Raw genomic sequence first — 23,961 nt, 5'->3', positions numbered from 1 at the left:
TATATTTTTTTCTGTTTTTAAATTTATCTTTTCATGTTTTTTTAAAATTTACTCTTTTATTGCTGTTCAGCAACAGTTGTCTCCATTTCCCGCCACCAGTTTCCCCTTCCCCACCACCCCACCTCCCACCTTCAATCCTTCCACACTTTGGCTTTGCCCACATGTCCCTTACACATGACTGTTGCTTGACCTTTCCCCTTCTATTAGCCAATAACCCTCCTCCTTCCTCACCTCTCATTACTGTCAGGTTGGTTTTTGTTTTCAGTTGCTGGTAATATTTTGCTTGCTGTTTGTTTTCTTAATTAGATTCTACTGAGAGGTGAGATCCTATGGCATTTGCCTTTTAACTCCTGGCTTATTTTGCTTAGCATAATGCTCTCCAGTTCTATTCATGCTGTCAAGAAAGGTACTAGCTCTTTTTTTCTTTCTTCTGTGTAGTATTCCATTGTGTAAATGTACCATAGTTTCTTGATCTACTCATTTATGGTTGGGAACTTAAGTTGCTAACAATACTTGACTATTGTAAATTGTGCCGCTATGAATATTGGGGTGCATAGGTCCTTCTGAATTGGTGTTTTGGGATTATTTAGGGTATAATCCCAACAGTAGAATTGCTGGGTCAAAAGGCAGTTCCATTTTTAGCTTTTTAAAGAAATTTAAAAATTTCTTTTTTAAATTTGTGGGCTCTTTCCCACAGTGGCTGCACCAGTCTGCATACCCACCAACAGTGCACTAGGGTTCCCTTTTCTCCAAAATCCTGCCTGTACTTCTTGTTTCTTGATCTGTTTATGATGGCTATTCTGACCGGTGTGAAGTAGTATCACATTGTGGTTTTAATTTACAGTTCTCTGATGGCACATAATAATCAGCAGCATTTCATGTCTCTGGGTCCTGAGTGTGTCCTCCTTGCAGAAGTGTCTGTTCAGGTGTTTTGCCTATTTTTAAATTGGATTGTCTGTCTTCCAGGGGTGGAGTGGTGTGAGTTCTTTATATATTTTGGAGATTAAAACCCTTGTCCGACTTTTATCATTAGCAAATATATTTTCCTATATGGTTGGTTCCCTTTTCATTTTGCTGATGTATATTTTAGCCATGCAGAAGCTTCTTATTTTGATGAAGTCCATTTGTTTATTCTTTCCTTTAAGTCCCTTGTTGTAGGGGACATATTGGTGAAAATATTGCTGTGTGGAATATCTGAGAGTTTCCCTCCTATGTTCTCCTCTAGGACTTTTATGGTGTCATGACTTATATTTAAGTCTTTTATCCATCTTGAGTTTATTTTTGTGTATGTTTCAAGTTGATGGTAGCATTTCCATTTTTTGCATGTAGCTGTCCAGATATCCCAACACCATTTGATGAAGAGGTTATTTTTACTCTGTTATATATTTCAGACCCCTTTGTCAAATATTAACTGACCATAGAGAAATGGGTTTACTTCTGGGCATTCTATTCTGTTCTATTCATCTATGTGTTCTTCTTATGCCAGTACCAGACTGTTCTTATTACAATTGCCTTATAATATCGTTAGATGTAAGGTATTGTGATCTCTCCTACTTTGTTCTTCTTTCTCAAAATTACTGCAGCTATTCAGGGTCATTTATGGTTCCATATAAATCTTTAGATGTTTGTTCTATATCTGTGAAATATGTCATTGCTGTTTTAATAGGGATTACATTGAATCTATAAATTGCTTTAAGCCGTATGATATTTTGATGATGTTAATTCTTCCAATCCATGAACACAGTATATGCTTCCATTTATTACTGTCTTCCTTAATTTCTTTCTTCAGTGTTGTGTAGTTTTCTGAGTAGAGGTCTTTTACTTCCTTCGTTAAGTTTATGCCTAGGTACATTATTTTTCTTGTTATAGCAAATGGGATTTTTTTCCTGATTTCTGATTCTGATATTTCATTGTTGGTATGCAAAAATACCTTTGATTTCTGAATATCAACTTTGCATCCCACTGTTTTCCCAAATTCACTTAATAGGCCAAGTAGTTTTTCAATGGAGTCTATAGGATTTTCTATGTACACTATCATGTCATCTGCAAACAATGAAGTTCTACTTCTTCCATTCCACTTTGGATGACTTTTATTTCTTTATCTTGTCTGATTGCTGTGGCAATGACTTCCAAACTATGTTAAATAGAAGTGGTGAAAGTGGAAATTCTTGTCTTGTTCCCAATCTTAGTGGGAAAGCTTTTAGTTTTTGCCCACTGAGTGTGACATTGCCTGTAGGTTTTTCATATATGGTCTTCATTATACTGAGGTATGCCCCCTTTACTCCCACTTTGCTGAGTGTTTTATCATAAATGTGTGCTGTACCTTATCAAATGTTTTTTCCGCATCTGTTGATATGATCATGGGATTTTTGTCTTTCCTTTTGTTTATGTGATGTATTACATTATTGATTTGCAAGTATTGTACTATCCTTGCATTCCTAGGATGAATACCACTTGATCATGGTGGATGATCTTTTTAATTTATTGCTGGATATGGTGTGCCAGTATTTTTTTGAGGATTCTAACATCCATGTTCATCAGTGATAGTGGCCTGTAGTTTTCTTTCTCTGTTGTGCCTTTATCTGGTTTTGGGATTAGGATGAAGCTGTCCTCATAAAAAGAGATTGGGAGGCTTCCCTCTTCTTGGATGTTTTGGAATAGTCTGAGAATGACAGGGGTTAGCTCTTCCTTAAATGTTTTGTAAAATTCTCCTGTGAAACCATCTCGTCCAGGGCTTTTGTGTGCCAGGAGTTTGTTGATTTGTTGCTCCAATGTCACCAGCTGTTAACTGTCTGTTCAGGCTTTCTGCTTCTTCTTCATTCAGTGTTGGAAGGTTATATTTTTCTAGAAATTTGTCCATTTCATCAAGACTTTCAAATTTCATGGCATATAATTGTCCATAGTAATTTCTTACACTCCTTGGTATTTCTGTGATATCAGTTGAATTTCTCTTCTTTCATTTCTGATGTTATTTATTCGGGTCCTCTCCCTTTCTTTCTTGATGAGTCTGCTTAAAAGCTTGCCAATTTTATTTATCTTTTCACAGAACCAGCTCCTGGATTTGTTGATCCTTTGAATTGTTCTTTTAGTCTCTCTGTCATTCAGTTCTGCTCTAATCTTGATTATTTCCTTTCTTCTACTTGCTCTGGGCTTTGTTTGTTTTTGTTTCTCCAGTTCTTGAAGCTGGAGAGTTAGGTCGTTTATTTGAAATGTTACTATACTTTTTAGGTAGGCCTGTATTGCTATGAACTTCCCTCTCAGGATTGCCTTCACGGTGTCTCATAGGTTTTGGACTGTTGTGTGTTCATTTTCATTTGTTTCCAGAAATTTTTTATTTCTTCTTTGATCTCATTATTGACCCATTCATTGTTTAATAGCATGCTGTTCAGTCTCCATGAGTTTGAGTGTTTTTCAGTTTTACCAAGAGATTGGTTTCTAGGTTCAGGCCCTTGTATTCAAAGAAAAGGCTTGTTATGATCTCAATTTTCTTGAATGTGTGGAGGCTTGTTTTTTGTCTATCATGTGGTCTATCTTTGAAAATGTTCTATGTGTTTTTGAGAAGAATGTGTATTTTGCTTCTTTGGAATGAAAGGTTCCATATGTGTCAGTTAAGTCCTTTTGATCTAATGTATTGTTGAGTTCCACAATATCTTTGTTGATATTTTGTTTGGAAGATCTATCCATTGTTGACAGTGGGATGTTAAAATCTCCTACTATCAGTGTGTTGCTGTCAATATCTTTCTTGATGTCCTCCAAGATTTTCCTTTTATATTAAGGTGCTTCTATGTTGGGTACATATTTTGGGTGTATATAGGTTTACAATGTTTATGTCTTCTTGATGGATTCTTTCTTTGAGTATTAAGTGTCTTTCTGTGTCTCTTTTTAAGGCCTTTATTTTGAAATCTATTTTGTCTGGTATAAGTATTGCTACCCTGGCTTTTTTTTCCTGTCCATTTGCTTGGAATATTTTTTTCCAACCCTTTACTTTCAATTTTGTAGGTCTTTTGTTAGGAGGTGGGTCTCTTGTAGGCAGCATATGTATGGGTCATATTTTCTTATCCATTCAGCTACCCTATGTCTTTTGATTGGAGCATTTACTCCACTTACATTAAAGCTATTATTGAAAGGTACTTATTAATTGCCATTTTTCCCTTTGTACCTGTGTTCCTCTTTCTCGTACTCCTTTTCTTCATCTTCTTAAAGCAACCCCATTAGCATAGCGTGCAATGCTGGCTTGGTGGAAATGTATTCTTTAAGCCTTCTTTTATCTGGGAAACTCCTTATTTTTGCCTCCATTTTAATTGAGAGCCTTGCTAGGTAGAGTAGTCTTGGTTGCAGACCTTTGCTTTTCATGATTTGGAATATTTCTTGCCATTCCCTTCTGGCTTGCCGTGTTTCTGTTGAGAAGTCAGATGCTAGCCTTATAAAGGCTCCCTTTATGTTACTTCCTTTTTCTCCCTTGCTGCCTTTAGGATTCTCTGTTTTTCTTTGATATTTGCCATTTTGAGGATGATGTTTCTTGGGGTGGGCCTCATTGGGTTCGTCTTTATTGGGACTGTCTGTGCTTCCTGGACTTGTGTAACTTTTTCTGTCCTCAAAGTTGGATAGTTTTACATCATTACTTTTTCAAACAGGCTTTCTATCCCTTGCTCCTCCTCTTCTCCTTCTGGTATCCCTATGTACTATTATGTTTCCAGTAGTTCTGCATTTCCCTTAACCTCTCTTCATATTTTTAGAGTCCTTTTTCATTTTCTTGCTCTTTCTGGAAGCTTTTTACTGCCTTGTCCTCCAGCTCACTGATTCAATCCTTTGCTTCATCTTGCTTGCTTTAGATTCCTTCTGCTGTGCTCTCCAATTCTGAAATTGTATTCTTCATTTCCTCTTGCCTTTTATTGATAGTTTTTGTGTCTTCTTTCAGGCTGATATAGTTTTCAGTAAGTTCCTCATAGTTTTTCTGTTGTTTTTTGTAATTCTCCCTGAGCTCAGTGAGCTCCTTGAGCTTCCTTATAACCATTGTTTTTAACTCAGTATCTGACAGTGTATTTGCCTCTGTTTCATTTAGTACTCTTTTTGAGGATTCCTCTTTTCCTTTCAATTGGGTGTTGTTTCTTTGTCTTCCCATTATTTGTGAGACTCTTATTTTTTTGCTTCCACTTCATAAATTGATCTGTCTTGATTTCCTGACTTTGTGGTTTGAACTTCTATGGTAGGCAACCTGTGAGATTCAGTGGTGCCGTTTCCTTGATCTCCTCCACTTTACACTCTTTGGATGCCATTTGTGTTATTTGTGTTGGCTCTCTGAAAGTATTGGGTTTTAATTGTTGTTTGGTGGTTTCAGTGGGTCCTTCCCTCCAGCTGGTTGAGGATCAGTCTGCCCACCACATTTTGTGTGTTTTAATGCAAGTGCTGCCAAAACAAAACCACAAAGCCCAGGAAGTAAAAGCACATCCACAAAAATAACTCCCCCTTGCAATCCCACTATCAACAGCAAATGAACCAGTATTAGTAAGGCTGTAAAGAGATCAAGACTATTAGAAGAAAAGAGAGAAATAAACTATTAGTATAAAATTTAATGACTTAACATGCACAAACTTGATGGACAAGAAATGAACTTTAAAAAGTTATGTAGTAAAGAAAATATCGTAAATCATGGAGAAGACCACAGTGGATTTCATCTTAGTAGCTTCTAATATTTACTGCTGTTTTTTCTTTCTGGATCTGCTTCTGGTGATGTCAGATGTTGACCCTGTGTGACCTTAGGCAGTCTGTTCAAGACTTTCAGGGAACTACTGTCTCCTTCAGTTGTCAATCTAGTCTCTCTGCTCTCAGCAGTCAGGCTTAATCACCATAGAGCTGGGCAGAATTCTTCCTGGGGCCCAGGCTATTGTTTCCCCTCAGGCTGTTGCTGTTCCAAGGGGAGTGGTCTGCCCGAACAAAAAGTCTATCTGATTTCTGGGAACCATCCTGCCTGGTTTCAGGGACTGTAGCCTCACCAACAGATGAGAGAGCCCCAAGGCTGGAGCTGAGCAAGGAGGCCTTGGGAAATTAAGCCACTGAAGAGACAAAAACCTGTCTCCCTGGCAGGGGTGCTGCCCTTGCCTTCCTCACATCACCCTGCTTGGCCCTGGAAGATGACTGGTTAGTCAATGATGGGTAAGACCCCTCAATGGCAGGGGCAACCTAAGACAGGCATAAGGACCATCAGGGAAGGACTTTGGGGACATGGAGTAGGGGCAAAAGACCTTCACACCTCAGCCTTGTCATGGCCAGAGCCCTCATTCTATCTGAAAGAAGTCTCCTTATCTCTTCACTGTTCTGCCCACCACCTGACCGGGTCAGTGAAACAATACTAAAGGCAGGTACAGACCTAAACTGAATCAAGCAATTCCTGGGGATCAATTAGGCCTGGAAAAGGAATGTGTTAAAACCTATGAAACTTACTTTGCTAAGAATGCCCTCAAGTTAATGAGTACTGATGTTTGGGGTCAAGCAAAGGTGTGAACAGTTTCCCAGGTTTCAGTGCTGAATGGGCAACCACCCTGTCTACCAGACCTTGACCTGAAGCAAATCTCTGTGTTCCTTCAATTGTTATTGAAGGATGGATGATTTATGAGTGAACCTGCCCACACTGCACTGAGTGTTCAGCAGTTTTTCACCAAAAACAGCATAGGTCCTATGTCCCACCCTCCCTAATCACCCAGTCTCACCCCAATCGACTTTTTTGTTTCCCTGGATGAAAAAAGTCCTCAAAGGGAAACATTTTTCACATGTGGAAGAGGTAAAACAAACAACCCCCCCCAAAAAAAAACAGCAGAAGCTCTGAAAGACATCAAAATCAACAAGTTCAAAAACTATTTTGAGCAGTGGAAAAATCATCTCAATAAATGTATTGCATCAAATGGAGAATGCTTTGAAGTATTTAAACATGTAAGAATTTAAACATGTAAGAATAAATACACAATTTTTTATAAATAAATTTTGGGGTTTTGGGGACCCCCTTTGTATAATCACATCCCATCCTTTCCAAATGTCTTCCTAACTTAAAGAATAAAAATATAGAAGAGAACAACCCAAATCCATAAGTTAAGAAAGTAAGGTTCATCTGAACAGAAGACATTTATACCTGTTTCCAGGATACAGAAAGTAGATGGACTCATATTGAGGATTAAAGTTAGGAGAGGGGAAAGAGCACACAATAAGGAGCCATTCCCACTGGCTTTCAGGGTGGTGGTCATTTCACTTCCTGTTCATGTTGCTGGGCATTAACAAACACCAGCATGTACAAAATCAAACTCCAGAGGATTTTTGGTGCCTTGGACAGTGCTGTTTTCTCTCATCTGGAAGAATGTAAAGGAATTCTCCAATCTTTATTGGTGGTAAAGACAATGTGTTATAGTTAAAGAAAAATAAGACCAGAAATGGAATGTTCTCTTTTAAGAATTTTGACAGGATTCTAAGAAATACATAGATTGATTGCCAGGAAGATTAAAGAATCTCCTGAGACAGCCTAGAACACCATAAGTAAGATCCATTAAAAACAAGAAAATACTAAAAAAAATTTTAAAATTGGGAGAGGAGGAAAAAAATGAAAATGAAACTACTGTTTTAAGTACTGAAAAGGCATAGTCTTTTACTAGTCATACCAAGCCTATTGTACTCTGAGAAATGGATGCATTCTCCTCAAATTTTAAAATTGTAGCAAAAATTTTAGTACTTAAGGTAAAAACAAGTAAGCATTCTAATTTTCAAGTGGATTCTAAAACTTATACAAAAGCAGGATGTCAAAAATTGGAGAAGCAACCTACACAAGGATAAATTTCATATTTCTTTTTCCTTTTCTAGTGAGGTGGGGCACTTTTCTGTGATGCCAGGCTCCTGAAGGCACGGTGGCAAAACACAAGGCAAAAGGAAAGAAACACCCTCATGAACAACATGGAGAACAGATTAAGTGCCAGTCAAAACTGGGCATGCATGGGGCAGGTCCACACCAAGACAACAAAGCTGTGATGTGAACCACTGTTTAAGCCTCACACTGACTTTTGAGTAGACATGTGCAAGACAGACTCTAGCCAATGTAGTAGTGGTTCCAGAAACTGACCTGAGATTAGACCCACCCCAACAAGTGTCATACTAATCACTGAGCTACAGGTTACTGGCAAAGACCCAAAACAACATAGCCAATGATTAGAGAACTGATCTGAGACTTGAGCTACCACTCACAAAAGGAGAGATAAAACTTAGAATCTGAACTAAACTAGGTTGATTTTCTGCTACAACAAAAGCATCAACACTCTCCAGAGACTCATTGAAAAAAAAATAAGAGAGTTTTACACTACAAAACATTTAAAGGTTTAAGATAAATACCAAAATTAGTCAACCTACACATGTTAAAAAAACAATATTCAACTGACTATATTTGAAGAACTAATTAGCTTTATTGAACAATTCATGAATTGGGGAGCAGCCCACTAAGCAAATAGAGAGGTGCACTGAGAAGTTGTACAATATGGGAAGTTTTTATAGGAATAAACAGGGCAGGACAGGAAAGTTATTGGGAAAGAAAAGAAATGATTGTTTCAGACAGAGTCACACTTCAGAGGTGGTGGGGAGTGGGGTGGGGAGGGGCAGTAAGCTAGCAAGTGTCTTTCTTATCATGCAGAGCACCTCCCTAGTGTTGATCAAGAGATTCCAGACTGATAACACTCCTGCCCTGTCCAGGAGGCTCAGTTGGTTAGAGCATCATCCTGTAGACCTAGAGGTTGAGGGTTTGGTCCCTGGTCAGGGCACACACCTAGCTTGCTCGTTCCATCCATGGTCAGGGCATGTATGGCAGGCAACCAATCGATGTTTCTCTATCTCTCTCTCTCTTTCTCTCCCCACCCACCCATCCTGCTACTCTTCTTCCTCCTCCTCCTCCTCCTTCCTCTTGTAATAGGGAATAAAAAAATCGTATTACATTGGCTTACCATAAACTGAAATTAGTATAAAATATACTAACAAACTGATAAAGAACTCACATACTAACAATGTCTTTGTAAGCATATTGCAAGCACCAGCAGCTCCAGTTCTTATATCAGAAACAGCCGTTACCATGACTTCAGGTAATGTAGATCATCCAACTGCAGGAATTTGGTTGGCATTGACCACCTCCAGGATTCTGACCTTAAAGACCAACAAGGACACTGCCTGCACACCTACAGCCCATCCCTCTGATCTCTTTGCTTTACTTCTCCCTCTCCCTGCTTATAAAATCCCTGACCTCCACTGAGATGTTGAGATGGGATTTGAGACAAGAATCCCTCATCTTACAGGTTGCCAACATCTAAATAAAACCACTTTTCTTTACATCAACACCTGTCTCTGGAATATTGGCTCTCGAAGAGGTGGGCACCCAGTCTTGTGTTCGGTTACACTCTCAACAATCAATAAATATACCTTCAGGTGAGGATTAAATTAAATTAAATAAATAAATAAATGGCCACACCCCTGGGAGAGTTGAAGTTACAATTAAGTTTAAGTTGTTGTCCTGGAGTCAAACACCTTCACACTGAGCCTGTTGTTTCTTTCCTTTAACACAAAGAACCAGAAAATTTGGCTAATATGTTTCTAACTGTAAGCTATTCTACAGATGCAATTGTCAAGATGCTAAAACTAATAAAAAAGAAGTTAAAGCAAACCTTTTAACTATGCACCATAAAGTAAAAGGAAGGATACTTGAAATTGTCAAAATAATATAGAGCCACTTTTAAATGGAGCCAGATCTGCCATGCCAGAGGAATGCTTTACACTTCTCATGCCTCAAATCTTCAGAAAGTTAAAAATGGTAAAATAACTTTTGAACTGGGTATAAAGCAGTGCTGTTTACCAATGACCTATATGCAAAGCTAACAAGAAAATAGTTACAACCACTGGACTGATGACTGGAAAAAATTTTTAACCGTTTAGCATTAACATCACTATGTTATGTTATCTGCACCAATAGAAATGACTTCCCTCTATGATGTAATTGTTCTCCATCCATTTTTCATAAATACCCATTGACTTTGTCTTCTAAATGGAACATTATTTCAGCTTCTGTCTGAATCAGTGTATTCCAAATAATTATCTTTATTGATCTCAAATAAATGCTTGTTACCCGAAAACCTTTTATTTTAGGTTAACAAATTAATGATAATATAAGAGTTCTCAACAAAGAAATAAGTCCTACAAAAAGAAGCAAGTAGAAATGTTAGGGGTAAAAATACATGAAATAAAATCTTACAGCAAGGGCTCAATAGCAGAATGAAGATGATAGAGAAAAGAGTATGTGAACTTGAAAATAGATGAGTATAAATTGTCTAACTCAGTGATTACCAACAACACTTAACTCTGCCTCCCCCCAGAAAGACATTTTCCAACTCTGGACATATTTTGGTTCCCACAACTTGAGGGCACAGTACTGTTGGCACCTATGAAGTAGAAGCCATGGGTGCTTCAGAAAAGTCTCCAATTTATAGAACATCTTCCTAATAAAAAATTATTTGACCCTAAATGTTAATAGTGTCAAACTCTAATCAAATTTAAGAATAAGAAAAAAGCTGACACAGAAAGTGAGCAGAGCCCCCAAAGACATGTGAAAATATAACAAAACTCTAAATTGTATGTAATTGGGACTTCCAGTCAAGGTAAAGGCATAAGTAGACATGCTTTACCTCCTTGGGTACCCATGAGAAGGATCATAACTAACCTCAAAGCAAAAAACACCTAGAGCTGACAGAAAATCAACCTGTATGGAAGTCAGACAACCAAGGATTTTAACAAGTCATGTTCATCCAGACAGGTAGGAGGAGCAGAGACAGTAGGATGGAGATGGGGAGCCGGAGCTGAGGACATGGTGTGACAGCAGTTAGGCAACTGTGGCGAGACAATATCAGTGACAGCCAGCAGAATGGGTGGTCCCACATTCACGTGTGGTAGATAAAAATCAGGAAGGATACCTTGGGAGTAAGTGATTCTAGCCTCAGCTCATACCATGCAGCCCAGGGTTCCAGCTCTGGGAAATAAAGCCTCATAACTTCTGGCTGTATAAATCAGTAAGGGTTAGGGTAGCAGAAGAAACTCTTGGTCTTTCAGGAGAGTCCATTTAAAGTGCCAGCACAGTCCTAGAATATACGCAAACCCACCCACTCTGGGAACCACCACGAGGGCAACAGCTAAAAGGGCACCAGTCACATACAGGAAGTGGGTGAATTAACTGGAAATGGGATGAGTGCAGAGCAAGACTCCAGAGGCAGGAAGAGGCCTTGTCACCTCTCTGATATCTCTCCACACATAGAGCCACCAAGTAGTGAAGCAGGTTGCTCCACCTTGGCAAATACCTAAGACTCCACACCATACAACTTAACAGGTGTGCTGAGACAGGGAGCTAAAACAGCTCCACCTATACACAGAAACAAACACAGCTGGGCTGCCAAATTGAAACAAAGCAATATGGCCCAAAAGAAAGAACAAAACAAAACTCCCGAAAAGAACTAAATGAAACAGAGATAGCCAACCTATCAGATGCACAGTTCAAAACACTGGTCATAAGGATGCTCAGAGAACTCAATGAGCATGGCAAAAGCATAAGGGAAGAAATGAAGGCTACACTAAGTGAAATAAAGAAAAATCCACAGGTAACCAACAGTGAAGGGGAGGAAGCCAGGTTTCAAATCAAAAATTTGGAACTTAAGGAAGAACATCCAACCAGAACAGAATGAAGAAACAGAATTCAAAAAAAATGAGAGTGTAAGAAGACTCTGGAACATCTCCAAAGGAGCGCACATCCATTTCATAAGGATGCCAGATGAAGAAAAGGAAGAGCAAGAAATTGAAAACTAAGTTGAAAAAATAACGAAAGAAAATTTCCCTAATTTGACAAAGGAAATAGATATACAAGTCCAGGAAGCACAGAGAGTCCCAAACAAGGTGGGACCAAAGAGGACCATACTAACACAAGTCATAATTAAAATGCCAACAGTTAAAGATCAAGAGAGAATCTTAAAAGCAGCAAGGGAAAAGCAGAGTTACCTACAAAGGAGTTCCAGTAAGACTCTCAGCAGATTTCTCAAAAGAGACTTTACAGGCAAGAAGGGTATGGCAAGAAGTATACAAAGTGATGAAAAGCAAGGACCTATAACCTAAATTACTCTATCCAGCAAAGCTATCATTTAGAATGAAAGGACAGATAAAGTGCTTCCCAGAAAAGATAAAGGTAAAGGAGTTCATCATCACCAAGCCATTATTACGTGAAATGTTAAAGGGACTTACTTAAGAAAAACAAGATCAAAACTATGAGTGTTAAAATGACAACAAACTCACAATGATCAACAACTGAATCTAGAAAACAAAAACAAACTAAGCAAACAACTAGAACAAGAACAGAATCATACATAATGAGATCATTTGCAGGGTTATCAGTGGGGAAGTAGCATGGGGAGAACAGGTGCAGGGGAAGATACAGGAATTAAGAGGCATGATTTGTAGGTGCAAAATAGACTGGAGGAGGTTAAGAATAGTATAGGAAATGGAGACGCCAAAGAACTTATATGCTTGACTTGAGGACATGAAATGAGGGGGTGATTGCTGGAGGGAAGGCCAGTACCAGGCACAGGGGGGCAAAGGGAGAAAAATTGTGACAATTGTAATAGCATAATCAATAAGATATACTTTAAAAAAAGGAAACTGTCATTGAGTTAAATTCATCGAATGGACATTCATTAAAGTAGCATTTCTAGAAAACTAGATATTTCACACCTAACGTGTGCCTTAGGCAGGCCACAAAGCCTTAAAGTGACAGATCTTCTGTCATTTGTGAATGGTCTAATTCCTCTGTACTGAAATTAAATATTAAAGAACGTCTGATTTAAAAAATAAAATGTTTGTAATTGTAAACTCTTAAAGAAAGTAAAAGAAACAGATTTGGGCCTAAAACATATTTTTAAAAAGAATGTACAAAAACATGACCAATTTGATGAAAGACAGAAATTTACAAATTCAAGAACATTGGTAAATCTACAACAGGAAAATCATAGAAATATACACCTAAACCCATCATAATTAAACTACTCTCGCCCAAAGATTATATAATATTATATATGTAAAATAATGTACACATAACTTTCTTGGCTGGAAAAAACACATATATGTGTGTAAGAGTAAGTATTTTACTGACCATGGATTTCTTATCATAAAACATAGAGACAGTGACAACATAGAGACAGTAAAATAGCATATTTAAAGTGAAAAAATATGGTGGAATTGTTATTTGTGCAGCCACTATGGGAAACAGTGTGAAGATTCCTCAGAAAATTAAGAATAAGACTACCATATGATCCTGTGACAACACTTCTGCATATTTATCCAAAGAATGCATTTTATTGAAAAGCTTACCCCTATATTTATTGAAGCAATATTTACAACAACCAAAGAGTGAAAAACGATCTTAGTGCCTATCAACAAATTAATAGATAGAAAATGTGATATATATACACACAAAATAGAATATTTCTCAGGCATAAAAAGATAATATCAAGAGAGAGAAACATCACTGAGAGAGAGAAACACTGACCTGCTGCCTCCCAGAACACACCGACTGGAGATCAGGCTGATGATAGGTCACTGGAGAGTCTCTCTTAAATAGTCTTCATTTTATTAAGAAGACCCTTTCGAATCACCTGGAAAGCAGTGGAGCAATAGTGGGAGAGGAGCCTTGGTGCCGCGGACAGTGGATTCGACTCTCACACATCCCAACGGGTGAGAATTGCAGTGGAGGCTCGAGAGGGTGGGCTGGGTGCGCATGGGCACTGGCACCAGAGGGACATTGAAACGGCCAGTTAGCGTCCCCCCGAGAAGAACGGGGTCTGAATCATAAACAGGAACCCCTAAACTACAGCAGCTAAAGCCGAGAAAATACAGACAAAATGCAACCCCAAAAAGCTTAGGGGCGCTCTCTGCCAGAGACAGGTGGCTGGGGATGCAAAGAGACATTTAAAGGGCAAACGCAAAAGTTGCAGCGGCAGCCACCCTCCTTGATCGCTGGGTACAGGCGGCAGCAGGGTGGGCTGGTGCCTGGGAAAGACTGGTGAGGAAAACTTTGTGAGGAGAACTGACTCTGCGGCCGGTAGAGCCCGGGAGATAATGCACTTCCCACTCTGCAGCTACCATCTCGCTCAGGCATAAGGGAATCAATTAACCTGCCTTTTGTGCGCTCCGCACACAGCTTATACACGTGTGAGCTGCGGGGCTGAGTGCAGACTGGCTGGGAGAGCCTTGAGGAGAGACTGGAGACAGAGGCGTTGGGGAAAGAACCGGAGGAGGAACCGGGGAGTCCCGACTCCCTCCCCGTTTGGTAGTCTCCGTTGTGGGCTGGAAAGGCGCGACCCCAAAGAGGCAGAAGCGGGGTGCGCATGAACCAGACTGCCTGCGATTGAAACGCAGTCCGCACAGGGGTTGGATCCTTGGCCGAAGGGGTCACAGAACTGCCCAGAGGCCCCTGAGGGGAGATTAGAAACGGAGGCATTGGGGAAAGAACGGGAGGAGGAACCGGGGAGTCCCGACTCCTTCTCTTTGCCGAAGTCTCCATTGCGCGGGAAGAGGCCACACCCCCAAAGAGCCAAAAGCCGAAAAGCAAACATAGACACCCCCAAAACACCCAGAGCAGGCGCGCACACTTGCGCCGAGTGACTGGCGAGGGTTGGCGAGCGTGTGTGTAACCCGCGCGGGCTGGCAAACGCTTGCACCTGCCGGCAAGGCCTCACACAGACTGGCACCCATATGGCCTGCGAGGGAGTGCACAGAGGGGCAAGGGCAGGCGTAAATTGACCTACCCGCCGCGATTGCGGAGCGGCCCACAAAATAAGTAGAGCTGCCCAGAGTCCCTGGAGGAGAGACCAGAAACAGGATTAACCGGAGAGTCCTAGAGCTGATTTCCTCCCATTTCCGTAGTCCCCATTTGGCGAGGGCAAGCAACGCACCCAAAGAGCCAAAAGCGGGGAAAACACACAATAGAAGACCCTAAACTGACCAGTGCCGCGAAGCTCGCGTGCCAGGGAGGCCAGATGAGCACGGGAGGTCGCGAATAAGCCCCCCTGGTCTGGGGCAAACACATGCAAGCCCAGGCAGGTGGGGGACCCTGCCGCGCTGGGAACGCGCTCAAGGAGCTCTCGTGAGAGCGCAGAGAGATCCCCAAAAAATAGCCCAGCCCTGACCGAAGGGGTCACAGAGCTGCTCCAAGCAGGAGTCAGACACAGGCATTAGACTCCTGAAAGGCTCAAACAAACAACCCAAGGCCCTATAGGGTCAACAACTGACATCATCAGAGGCAAGCCCAGAAAGAAAAGTAAAGGACAAAAATACTTAACAGACTCTCACAAAAATGGGAAGAAAAAGAAGTTCCCCCCCAAATGAGTGGAAAAGGGGACTCCCCACAGAGAGAGCTCAATGAAATAGAGGCAAGGGAACTATCAGATATGGAATTTAAAACAATGGTTCTAAGGAAGCTCAATGAGCTCAGCCAGCTCAAAGATAACTATGAGAAACTGCAGAGAAACTATCAGGATCTTACAGCAAACTATATCAGCCTGGAAAAGGACATAGAAACTATCAAGAAGACACAAGAGGATATGAAGAATACCATTTCTGAATTGAAGAACACAGTAGAAGGAATCCAAAGCAGGCTGGATGAAGCTGAGGATCGAATCAGTGAGATGGAGGACAAGGTAGAAAAAAGCTCCCAGAAAGAACAAGAAATGGAAAAACGGCTCAAAAAGAATGAAGAAGCATTTAGGGAAATGCAGGACAACCTGAAACGCAATAATATCCATATAATAGGGATACCAGAAGGAGAAGAAGAGGAGCAAGGAATAGAGAACCTCCTCGAAAAAGTAATGATGGAAAATTTCCCTAATTTGAGGAGAGAAAGGCTCTCATGGATCCAGGAGGCACAGAGGACCCCACTCAAGAAGGACCCAAGGAGGTCCACTCCAAGACACATCATCATTAAAATGGCAAATGTCAAAGACAAAGAGAGAATCCTCAAGGCAGCAAGGGAGAAGGAGAAAGTAACATATAAGGGGGCCCCGATCCGCCTAGGAGCTGACTTCTCAACAGAAACACTACAAGCCAGAAGGGAATGGCAACAAATATTCCAAGCCATGAAAAGCAAGGGCCTACAGCCAAGGCTGCTCTACCCAGCTAGGCTCTCCATTAAAATAGAAGGAGAAATACAGAGTTTCCCAGACAAAAGAAAGCTGAAAGAATACATCTCTACCAAACTAGCACTCCAAGATATGCTCAGGGGACTGGTTTAAGCAGATGAAGGAAAAGAATGAGACAGAGAGGAACACAAGTACAAAGAGAAAAGATGAGTAAGTTTCTATCAGTAATATCTCTCAATGTGAATGGACTAAATGCCCCAATCAAAAGACACAGGGTAGCTGAATGGATAAGAAAACATGACCCACACATATGCTGCCTACAAGAGACCCACCTCAGAGCAAAAGACCTACACAGATTGAAAGTAAAGGGATGGAAAATAATATTCCAAGCAAATGGACATGAGAAAAAGGCTGGCGTTGCCATACTTGTATCAGACAAAGTCGATTTCAAAGCAAAGGCCATAAAGAGAGACCCAGAGGGGCACTTTATCATACTTAAAGGAAGAATCTATCAAGAAGACATCAACATTGTAAACTTCTTTGCTCCCAATATAGGAGCCCCCAAGTTTATAAGGAAATTGTTGGATGACTTCAAAAAAAGATATAGATAGCAACACACTGATAGTAGGGGATTTCAACACCCCACTGTCAAAAATGGACAGATCTTCCAAACAAAACATTAATAAACATATCGTGGCGCTGAATGAAACACTGAATCAAAGAGCCTTAACTGACATATATAGAATCTTACATCCCAAAGAAGAAAAATACACATTCTTTTCTGCTGCTCATGGCAGTTTTTCAAAGATAGACCACATGATAGGACACAAAGCAAGCCTCAGTAAATTCAGGAAAATTGAAATAATACCAAACTTTTTCTCAGACCACAAGGCCTTGAAACTCGAAATCAAACTCAAAGAGAAACTTCAAAAACTTGGAAACTCATGGAGACTGAACAGTACACTATTAAACAATGAATGGGTCAATAATGAGATAAGAGAAGAATTCAAAAAATTTCTGGAAACAAATGAAAATGAACAGACAACTGTCCAAAACCTATGGGACACAGCAAAGGCGGTCCTGAGAGGGAAGTTCATAGCAATACAGGCTTACCTTAAAAAGATAGAAACATTTCAAATAAAATACCTAACACTACAACTTCAAGAACTGGAGAAACAACAACAAATAAATCCCAGAGCAAGTAGAAGGAAGGAAATAGTCAAGATTAGAGCAGAACTGAATGACATAGAGACAAAAAGAACAATTCAGAGGATCAACCAATCCAGAAGCTGGTTCTTTGAGAAGATAAATAAAATTGACAAGCCATTAAGCAGACTCATCAAGACATAAAAGGGAGAGGACCCAAATTAATAATATCAGAAACGAAAGAGGAGAAATAACAACTGATACCACAGAAATACAAAGGATTATCAGAAACTATTATGAACAATTATATGCCAAGAAATTTGAAAATCTTGATGAAATGGACAAATTTTTAGAAAAGTATAATCTTCCAACACTGAAGAAGGAAGAAACAGAAAGCTTGAACAGACCGATAACAGTTGGGGAAATTGAAGCAGTAATCAAGAAACTCCCAGCACACAAAAGCCCAGGGCCAGACGGTTTCCCAGGAGAATTTTACAAAACATTTAAGGAAGAGCTAACCCCTGTCCTTCTCAGACTATTCCAAAAAATCCAAGAGGAGGGAAGACTGCCAGACTCCTTCTATGAGGCCAGCATCACCCTGATCCCAAAACCAGATAAAGACCCAACAAAGAAAGAAAACTACAGGCCAATTTCGCTGATGAACATAGATGCTAAAATCCTCAACAAAATATTGGCAAACCGCATCCAGCAACACATTCAAAAGATTATCCATCATGATCAAGTGGGATTCATCCCAGGGATGCAGGGATGGTTCAATATACGCAAATCAGTAAACGTGATACACCACAGAAATCAAAGAAAAGACAAAAACCACATGATCATCTCGATAGATGCAGAAAAAGCATTTGACAAGGTACAGCACCCATTTATGATCAAGACACTCAGCAAAATGGGAATAAATGGGGCATTCCTCAACGTAATAAAGGCCATATATGAAAAACCTACAGCCAATATCATACTCAACGGGCAAAAACTGAAAGCTTTCCCACTAGGATCGGGAACACAACAAGGATGTCCGCTCTCACCGCTTCTTTTCAACATCGTATTGGAAGTCCTAGCCACAGCGGTCAGACAAGAGAAAGAGATAAAAGGCATCCAAATAGGAAAGGAGGAAGTAAAACTATCATTGTTTGCAGATGACATGATAGTGTACATAGAGAACCCTGTAGACTCTACCAAAAAACTCCTCAACCTAATAAGTGAATTTGGCAAAACAGAAGGATACAAAGTCAACATTCAGAAATCAAAGGCGTTTTTGTACACCAGCAATGCAATAGAAGAAGAAGAATCAGGAAAAATATACCATTCGATATAGCACGAAAAAAGATAAAGTACCTAGGGATAAATTTAACCAAAGACACAAAAGACCTGTATGCAGAAAACTATACAACATTGAAAAAAGAAATTAAGGAAGACACAAATAAATGGAAGCATATACCGTGCACATGGATTGGAAGAATTAATATCCTTAAAATGTCCATACTACCCAAAGCAATTTATAGATTCAACGCCATCCCTATTAAGATACCAATGACGTATTTCACAGAAATAGAACAGACATTTCAAAAATTTATATGGAACCATAAACGACCCCGAATAGCCACAGCAATTTTGAGAAAGAAACACAAAGTAGGAGGGATCACAATACCGGACATCAAACTCTACTACAAAGCCACCATACTGAAAACAATCTGGTACTGGCACAAGAACAGACCCATAGACCAGTGGAACAGAATAGAAAGCCCAGAAATAAGCCCAGGTCTCTATGGACATCTAATATTCGACAAAGGGGGCAGAAGCATAAAATGGGGCAATAACAGCCTCTTCAACAAATGGTGTTGGGAGAGCTGGATGGCTACATGCAAAAAATTGGAATTGGATCATCAGATGACACCATACACAAAAATAAACTGAAGATGGATAAAAGACTTAAATATAAGTCGCAACACCATCAAAGTCCTAGAGGAGAACATTGGCAGGAAACTCTCAGATATCCCACGCAGCAATTTTTTCACTGATATGTCTCCTAAAGCAAGGGACATAAAGGAAAGAATAAACAAGTGGGACCTCATCAAAATAAGAAGCTTCTGCACGGCTAAAGAAAACATCAGCAAAATGAAAAGGGAGCCAACCATTTGGGAAAATATATTTGCTAATGATACATCAGATAGAGGTTTGATCTCCAAGATATACAAAGAACTCACTCGACTTTACTCCAAGAAGACAAACGATCCAATAAAAAAATGGGCAAAGGACTTGGGCAGATGCTTTTCTAAGGAGGAGATACAGAGGGACCAGAGGCATTTGAAAGGATGCTCTGCATCACTAGCCATCAGAGAAATGCAGATCAAAACCACCATGAGGTACCACCTCACACCGGTCAGAATGGCCATCATAAACAGATCCACAAACAACAGGTGCTGGCGAGGCTGTGGAGAAAAGGGAACCCTAGTCCACTGTTGGTGGGAATGCAGACTGGTGCAGCCACTATGGAAAGCAGTGTGGAATTTCCTCAGAAAGCTGAAAATGGAACTGCCTTTTGATCCAGCGATTCCCCTGCTGGGACTATACCCTGAGAACACCAAAACGCCAATACAAAAGAACCTATGCACCCCAATGTTCATAGCAGCACAATTTACAATAGCCAAGTGTTGGAAGCAACCTAAATGCCCATTAGTAGATGATTGGATCAGAAAATTGTGGTACATATACACAATGGAATACTACGCAGCAGAAAGAAAAAAAGAAGTACTAAACTTTGCGACAGCATGGATGGAACTGGAGAGCATCATGCTAAGCGAAATAAGCCAGGGGGCGAAAGACAAATACCATATGATCTCACCTATAAGCGGAACCTAACCAACAATGCAAAGAAGCGAGGAAAATATGACCAGCAACACTGAAAGGAAAAGAAATCAACAGAGACAAGAGGGAAGGGGAGGCAGGGAAAGGGAAGGGAAGGGGAAAGTCAAGGAACATATAGCAAGGACTCATGGACAAAACCAAAGGGGAAGAGCTGAGGGAGGGAAGGTGGGAGGGGGCAAGGGAAAGAGGTGGGGGGAAGGCAGAGACAAATGTATTTAAAAAGTAAATAAATTAATTTTAAAAAAAAAGATAATATCAAATAAAACAATTTCTAAAACCATAAAAAAAGATGGAATATTCCTATTTGCAAAAACAAGGGTGGGCCTTAATGGTATTTTACAAAGTGAAAAAGACAAAAATTGTATGATTTCATTCACATGTAGAATATATATATTATATAAATAAATAGATATATAAAAAGAAACAGACACAAACAAAACAAAAACAAACTCACAGATATAGGCAACATATTGGTGGTTACCACTAGTAAGGGGGTATGAAGGAAGGGAATAATGGGTAAAATGAGTCAAATGTATAATGACTGATGGAAACTAGACTTTGGTGGTGAGCATATATGGTGTATACAGCTAGCAGATTATAATGTTGTACACATGAAAGCTGTAAAATAATATTAACCAATGTTACCTCCATAAAAATTTCATTGATTAATTAAGATAAAGTGCAAAAAATACCATCAATACAAAACTACAGATCCAAAGGAGAATCTTCCCAAAATAAAGATGAAATAAAGAGATTTATAGTCAAAGGCAACTAAAAAATATAGACATGTTCTAAAAAAAAAGTTCAAGAGAGATTTTCAAGTTTGAAGAAAAATGCAACATTTCAGACACATTCCTGGAATCAGGAAAACTTGAATCTTCAGGAATGAAGAGAAAACACAGGAAATGATAAATCACTGATAAATAGAAAGGATTTCTTATTCTTTCTTTAAGTTTTAAAATATACACAGCTATTTGTGGTGGTGTTTTCAATGTATGTAGATATAATATAAGTCAACTATTAAAACAAATCTCAGTACTTGTGAATAAAGAAACATTTGGTGCAAGATTTCAACATTTTACATGAAATAATGCAATAGTAACCTTCAGTGGACTCTGAATAGTACTCATGTATGTTGTAAAATCTAGAACCATTCAAAACAGTACAAAGAGATACAACCAAAAACCAATATGTAAAAGGGAATATTAAAAAGTATCCCAGTAATCCAAAAACAGCCAGGAAAAAATAAGAGAACAAAAATTAGAGATGGGCCAAACAGAAAAACAATACTAAAATACAATGTCTAGATTCATGCAAAGTAATCTATTGAACTGGACAGAAGATGATTCCCTCAGGTCTGAAGCAGAGAGAGGGAGGGATAGCAAAGGGCAAGAGAAACCCTTTGTGAGTATTAGAAGTGCCCATTACCTTGATTGCGGAGTGTTAAAACTGATCAAATTGTACACTTTATGTGCAGTTTATTGAACTACAATTATAAATTAATAAAAGGCAAATGCCACACCTACAAGACTGGTCATCTGGTCTTTATGCTTATCAACCTGTATCCCTTCTAATATTCCCAAAAATTGTCCCAAGTGAACTAAAATACAACTTTTTTTTATTCTTCCTGTTCCAATGTCCCAAATTCTAAGGAAAATGTACCTTAAACTTTTTGTGTTAACTTCCCTAAACTCTCCACTGTCTCACAACAAAAATGAAGCCAGAAAAACCTAGGAGGCTCCTGGATGCATCTCCATGCTTCTTCACTCAAGGACATTGCACAGGGCTCCATCCAAGTCCACCTTGTCTGTCCTATATTCCTTCTGCCACATGAAAGGCAGACTCAAGTTGACTGCCTGGCTCATCACACAACAGACTTGGCTCTACTGGATACATTTATATCTACTCAAAGTGTCAGTTGTATGTATGAACAGAAAGACAACATGAACATTTTAGAGTTAATCTGCAATTGCTCAAAATTTCTCATTAACTTCTGGTTCAGAATCCTCCTCATTACTTGGCTAAGGGCTCTATATATACATCCATATAATGCTCTAGACTAATACTTAAGACATGTGCATTGAGAACCTGCATTTGAGTCCTGGCTGTTCTCCTAAGTACCAATGTGATCATGAATAAATGACTTAAACTCTTTGTGCCTCACATCTTTGTATTCACAATGGGCATAGTAGTATACAACAATCTCTGAGAGATTTAAATGTTCTGATGAATATTGCAGACATGGAGTAAGGCCTATATTAAGATATGAACTCTATTAGGGCAGCAAATTTTGTTTATTCCGCAAAACTATTTTTTTAGATTATTATCTGGCACAGAGTAGACACAAACAATTTTGCATTGAATAAATTCGTTTAATGAAAAAATTGGTAGCTTTTTGTGGTAGCAGTAATAACTTTTCCTACTCATTTATTAAGCTAACATATGTTTGAAAATATTTTACTGTGATGAAGATACTATTCTTATTACAGAAATATAAAACTTTTGCTTGAATGTGCACAGAGAACATCACCCTATGCCTGACATGTAAATTCCCCAAGAGAACTGTAAGAAATGTTCCTTCTTCTCCTCCCATATGAGTGTTTGTGTGTAATGCTCTCTCCTCCTCCTCCTTTCATTCTTGTATTTCTTTCTTTCTTTCAGGATCTATGACTTCCTGGGCTGACGTTTCCCTAGAAATCTTGTTTTCCAGCCCCAGCTTATCAAGGAGACATTTGCAACCTCATCTGTTACAGGTTTGTCTCTAAATCCAGTATTTTCCTGGATAACTTGGGACCAGCCAGGGGGCTACTGTGCTATGCAAGGATGAACACATAGATTATTTCTTTCATTCAAGATTTAGACATGCAGAACCACAAATTTCAGCCGTGATTAAGAAACTATGGTGACAGACACTGTTTTCACTCTCCCCATCAAAGTTCCTCATATGAGGCCTTTTTACTTCTTGTTCTTTCCTGTGAACAAGATGAACTCCTGTCAAAATGAACTCCTTTCCTGGAGTTCATTTGGGTGACTTTCATAGCAGCAAGAGTGCCTGGGCTGAATGATGGGTGACAACAATAGTACACTAGATCCTGGTCCCTAAACTAGAGTGGATCATCAGGTCAGACACCCAGCATCCATATTTCTCATTATGTCTCAGAGTTTGTGCTCAGCTCCTCCTGCAGTTTCTGTCACTGTGTCATCTGAACACAGTAGTATGTTGCCGAATCTGACACGTGGGGTGAGCGTTTCTCCAAGTTGAAGGAATTTGGTTTTCTGCGGTATGAGGCTTCAAAACCTTTGTTGCTTCCCTTTTCAGTGACCGTTGCAGCTTTCAGCAGGACCTGTGGACGTTCTCCAGGATACTGAACATACCAGAAGAGAGTGGGGTACATTGCGGATTCATAGGAGCAGTTCACAGTCAGGGAATCCTCTTCTGAGACAGTCACTGGGCCTTCTGTCTGGGTCACCAAGTCTCCATTGCTTCTTCCTGAAAAAAATAACAATAATGATTCTGGTTACCTTGAGCATGAACTGGATATTTACCCCTTAGAGAAAATCATGGTTAAAGATTTCCAACATAATGAAAAGAAAGACTTTAAGTTTTTTGTGCCTTTTACTTACCAAACATTAAGAACAGCCAAATCACTGATCCTGCAGAAGAGTTCATTCTTAGAGGCTCTGGTGTCCTTCGGTCTTGACTTCTGAGTGTGAGGAATGGTTAATTTGAGGTCAGAGTGAAAGGAGGAGTGTG

The 23,961-nt window shown here is 39.6% G+C and overlaps 1 gene segment (V, D, J or C); it reads right to left on the bottom strand.

The window, feature by feature from the left end:
• The window catches only part of LOC129071910 (T cell receptor alpha variable 14/delta variable 4-like), a 46,722-nt gene extending 23,120 nt beyond the window's left edge, over positions 1-23,602 (bottom strand). The window contains 1 exon segment of the V gene segment in view: positions 23,403-23,602. Within this exon segment, the coding sequence occupies positions 23,403-23,602 (200 nt within the window).
• Positions 23,603-23,961: the final 359 nt, after the last annotated feature.

This window comes from Pteronotus mesoamericanus, unplaced genomic scaffold (genome assembly GCF_021234165.1).
Source record: "Pteronotus mesoamericanus isolate MK-2021 breed Mesoamerican mustached bat unplaced genomic scaffold, CSHL_Meso_final contig_272, whole genome shotgun sequence".
Lineage (NCBI taxonomy): Eukaryota > Metazoa > Chordata > Mammalia > Chiroptera > Mormoopidae > Pteronotus > Pteronotus mesoamericanus.
This window is presented reverse-complemented; position numbering and strand designations above follow the sequence as displayed.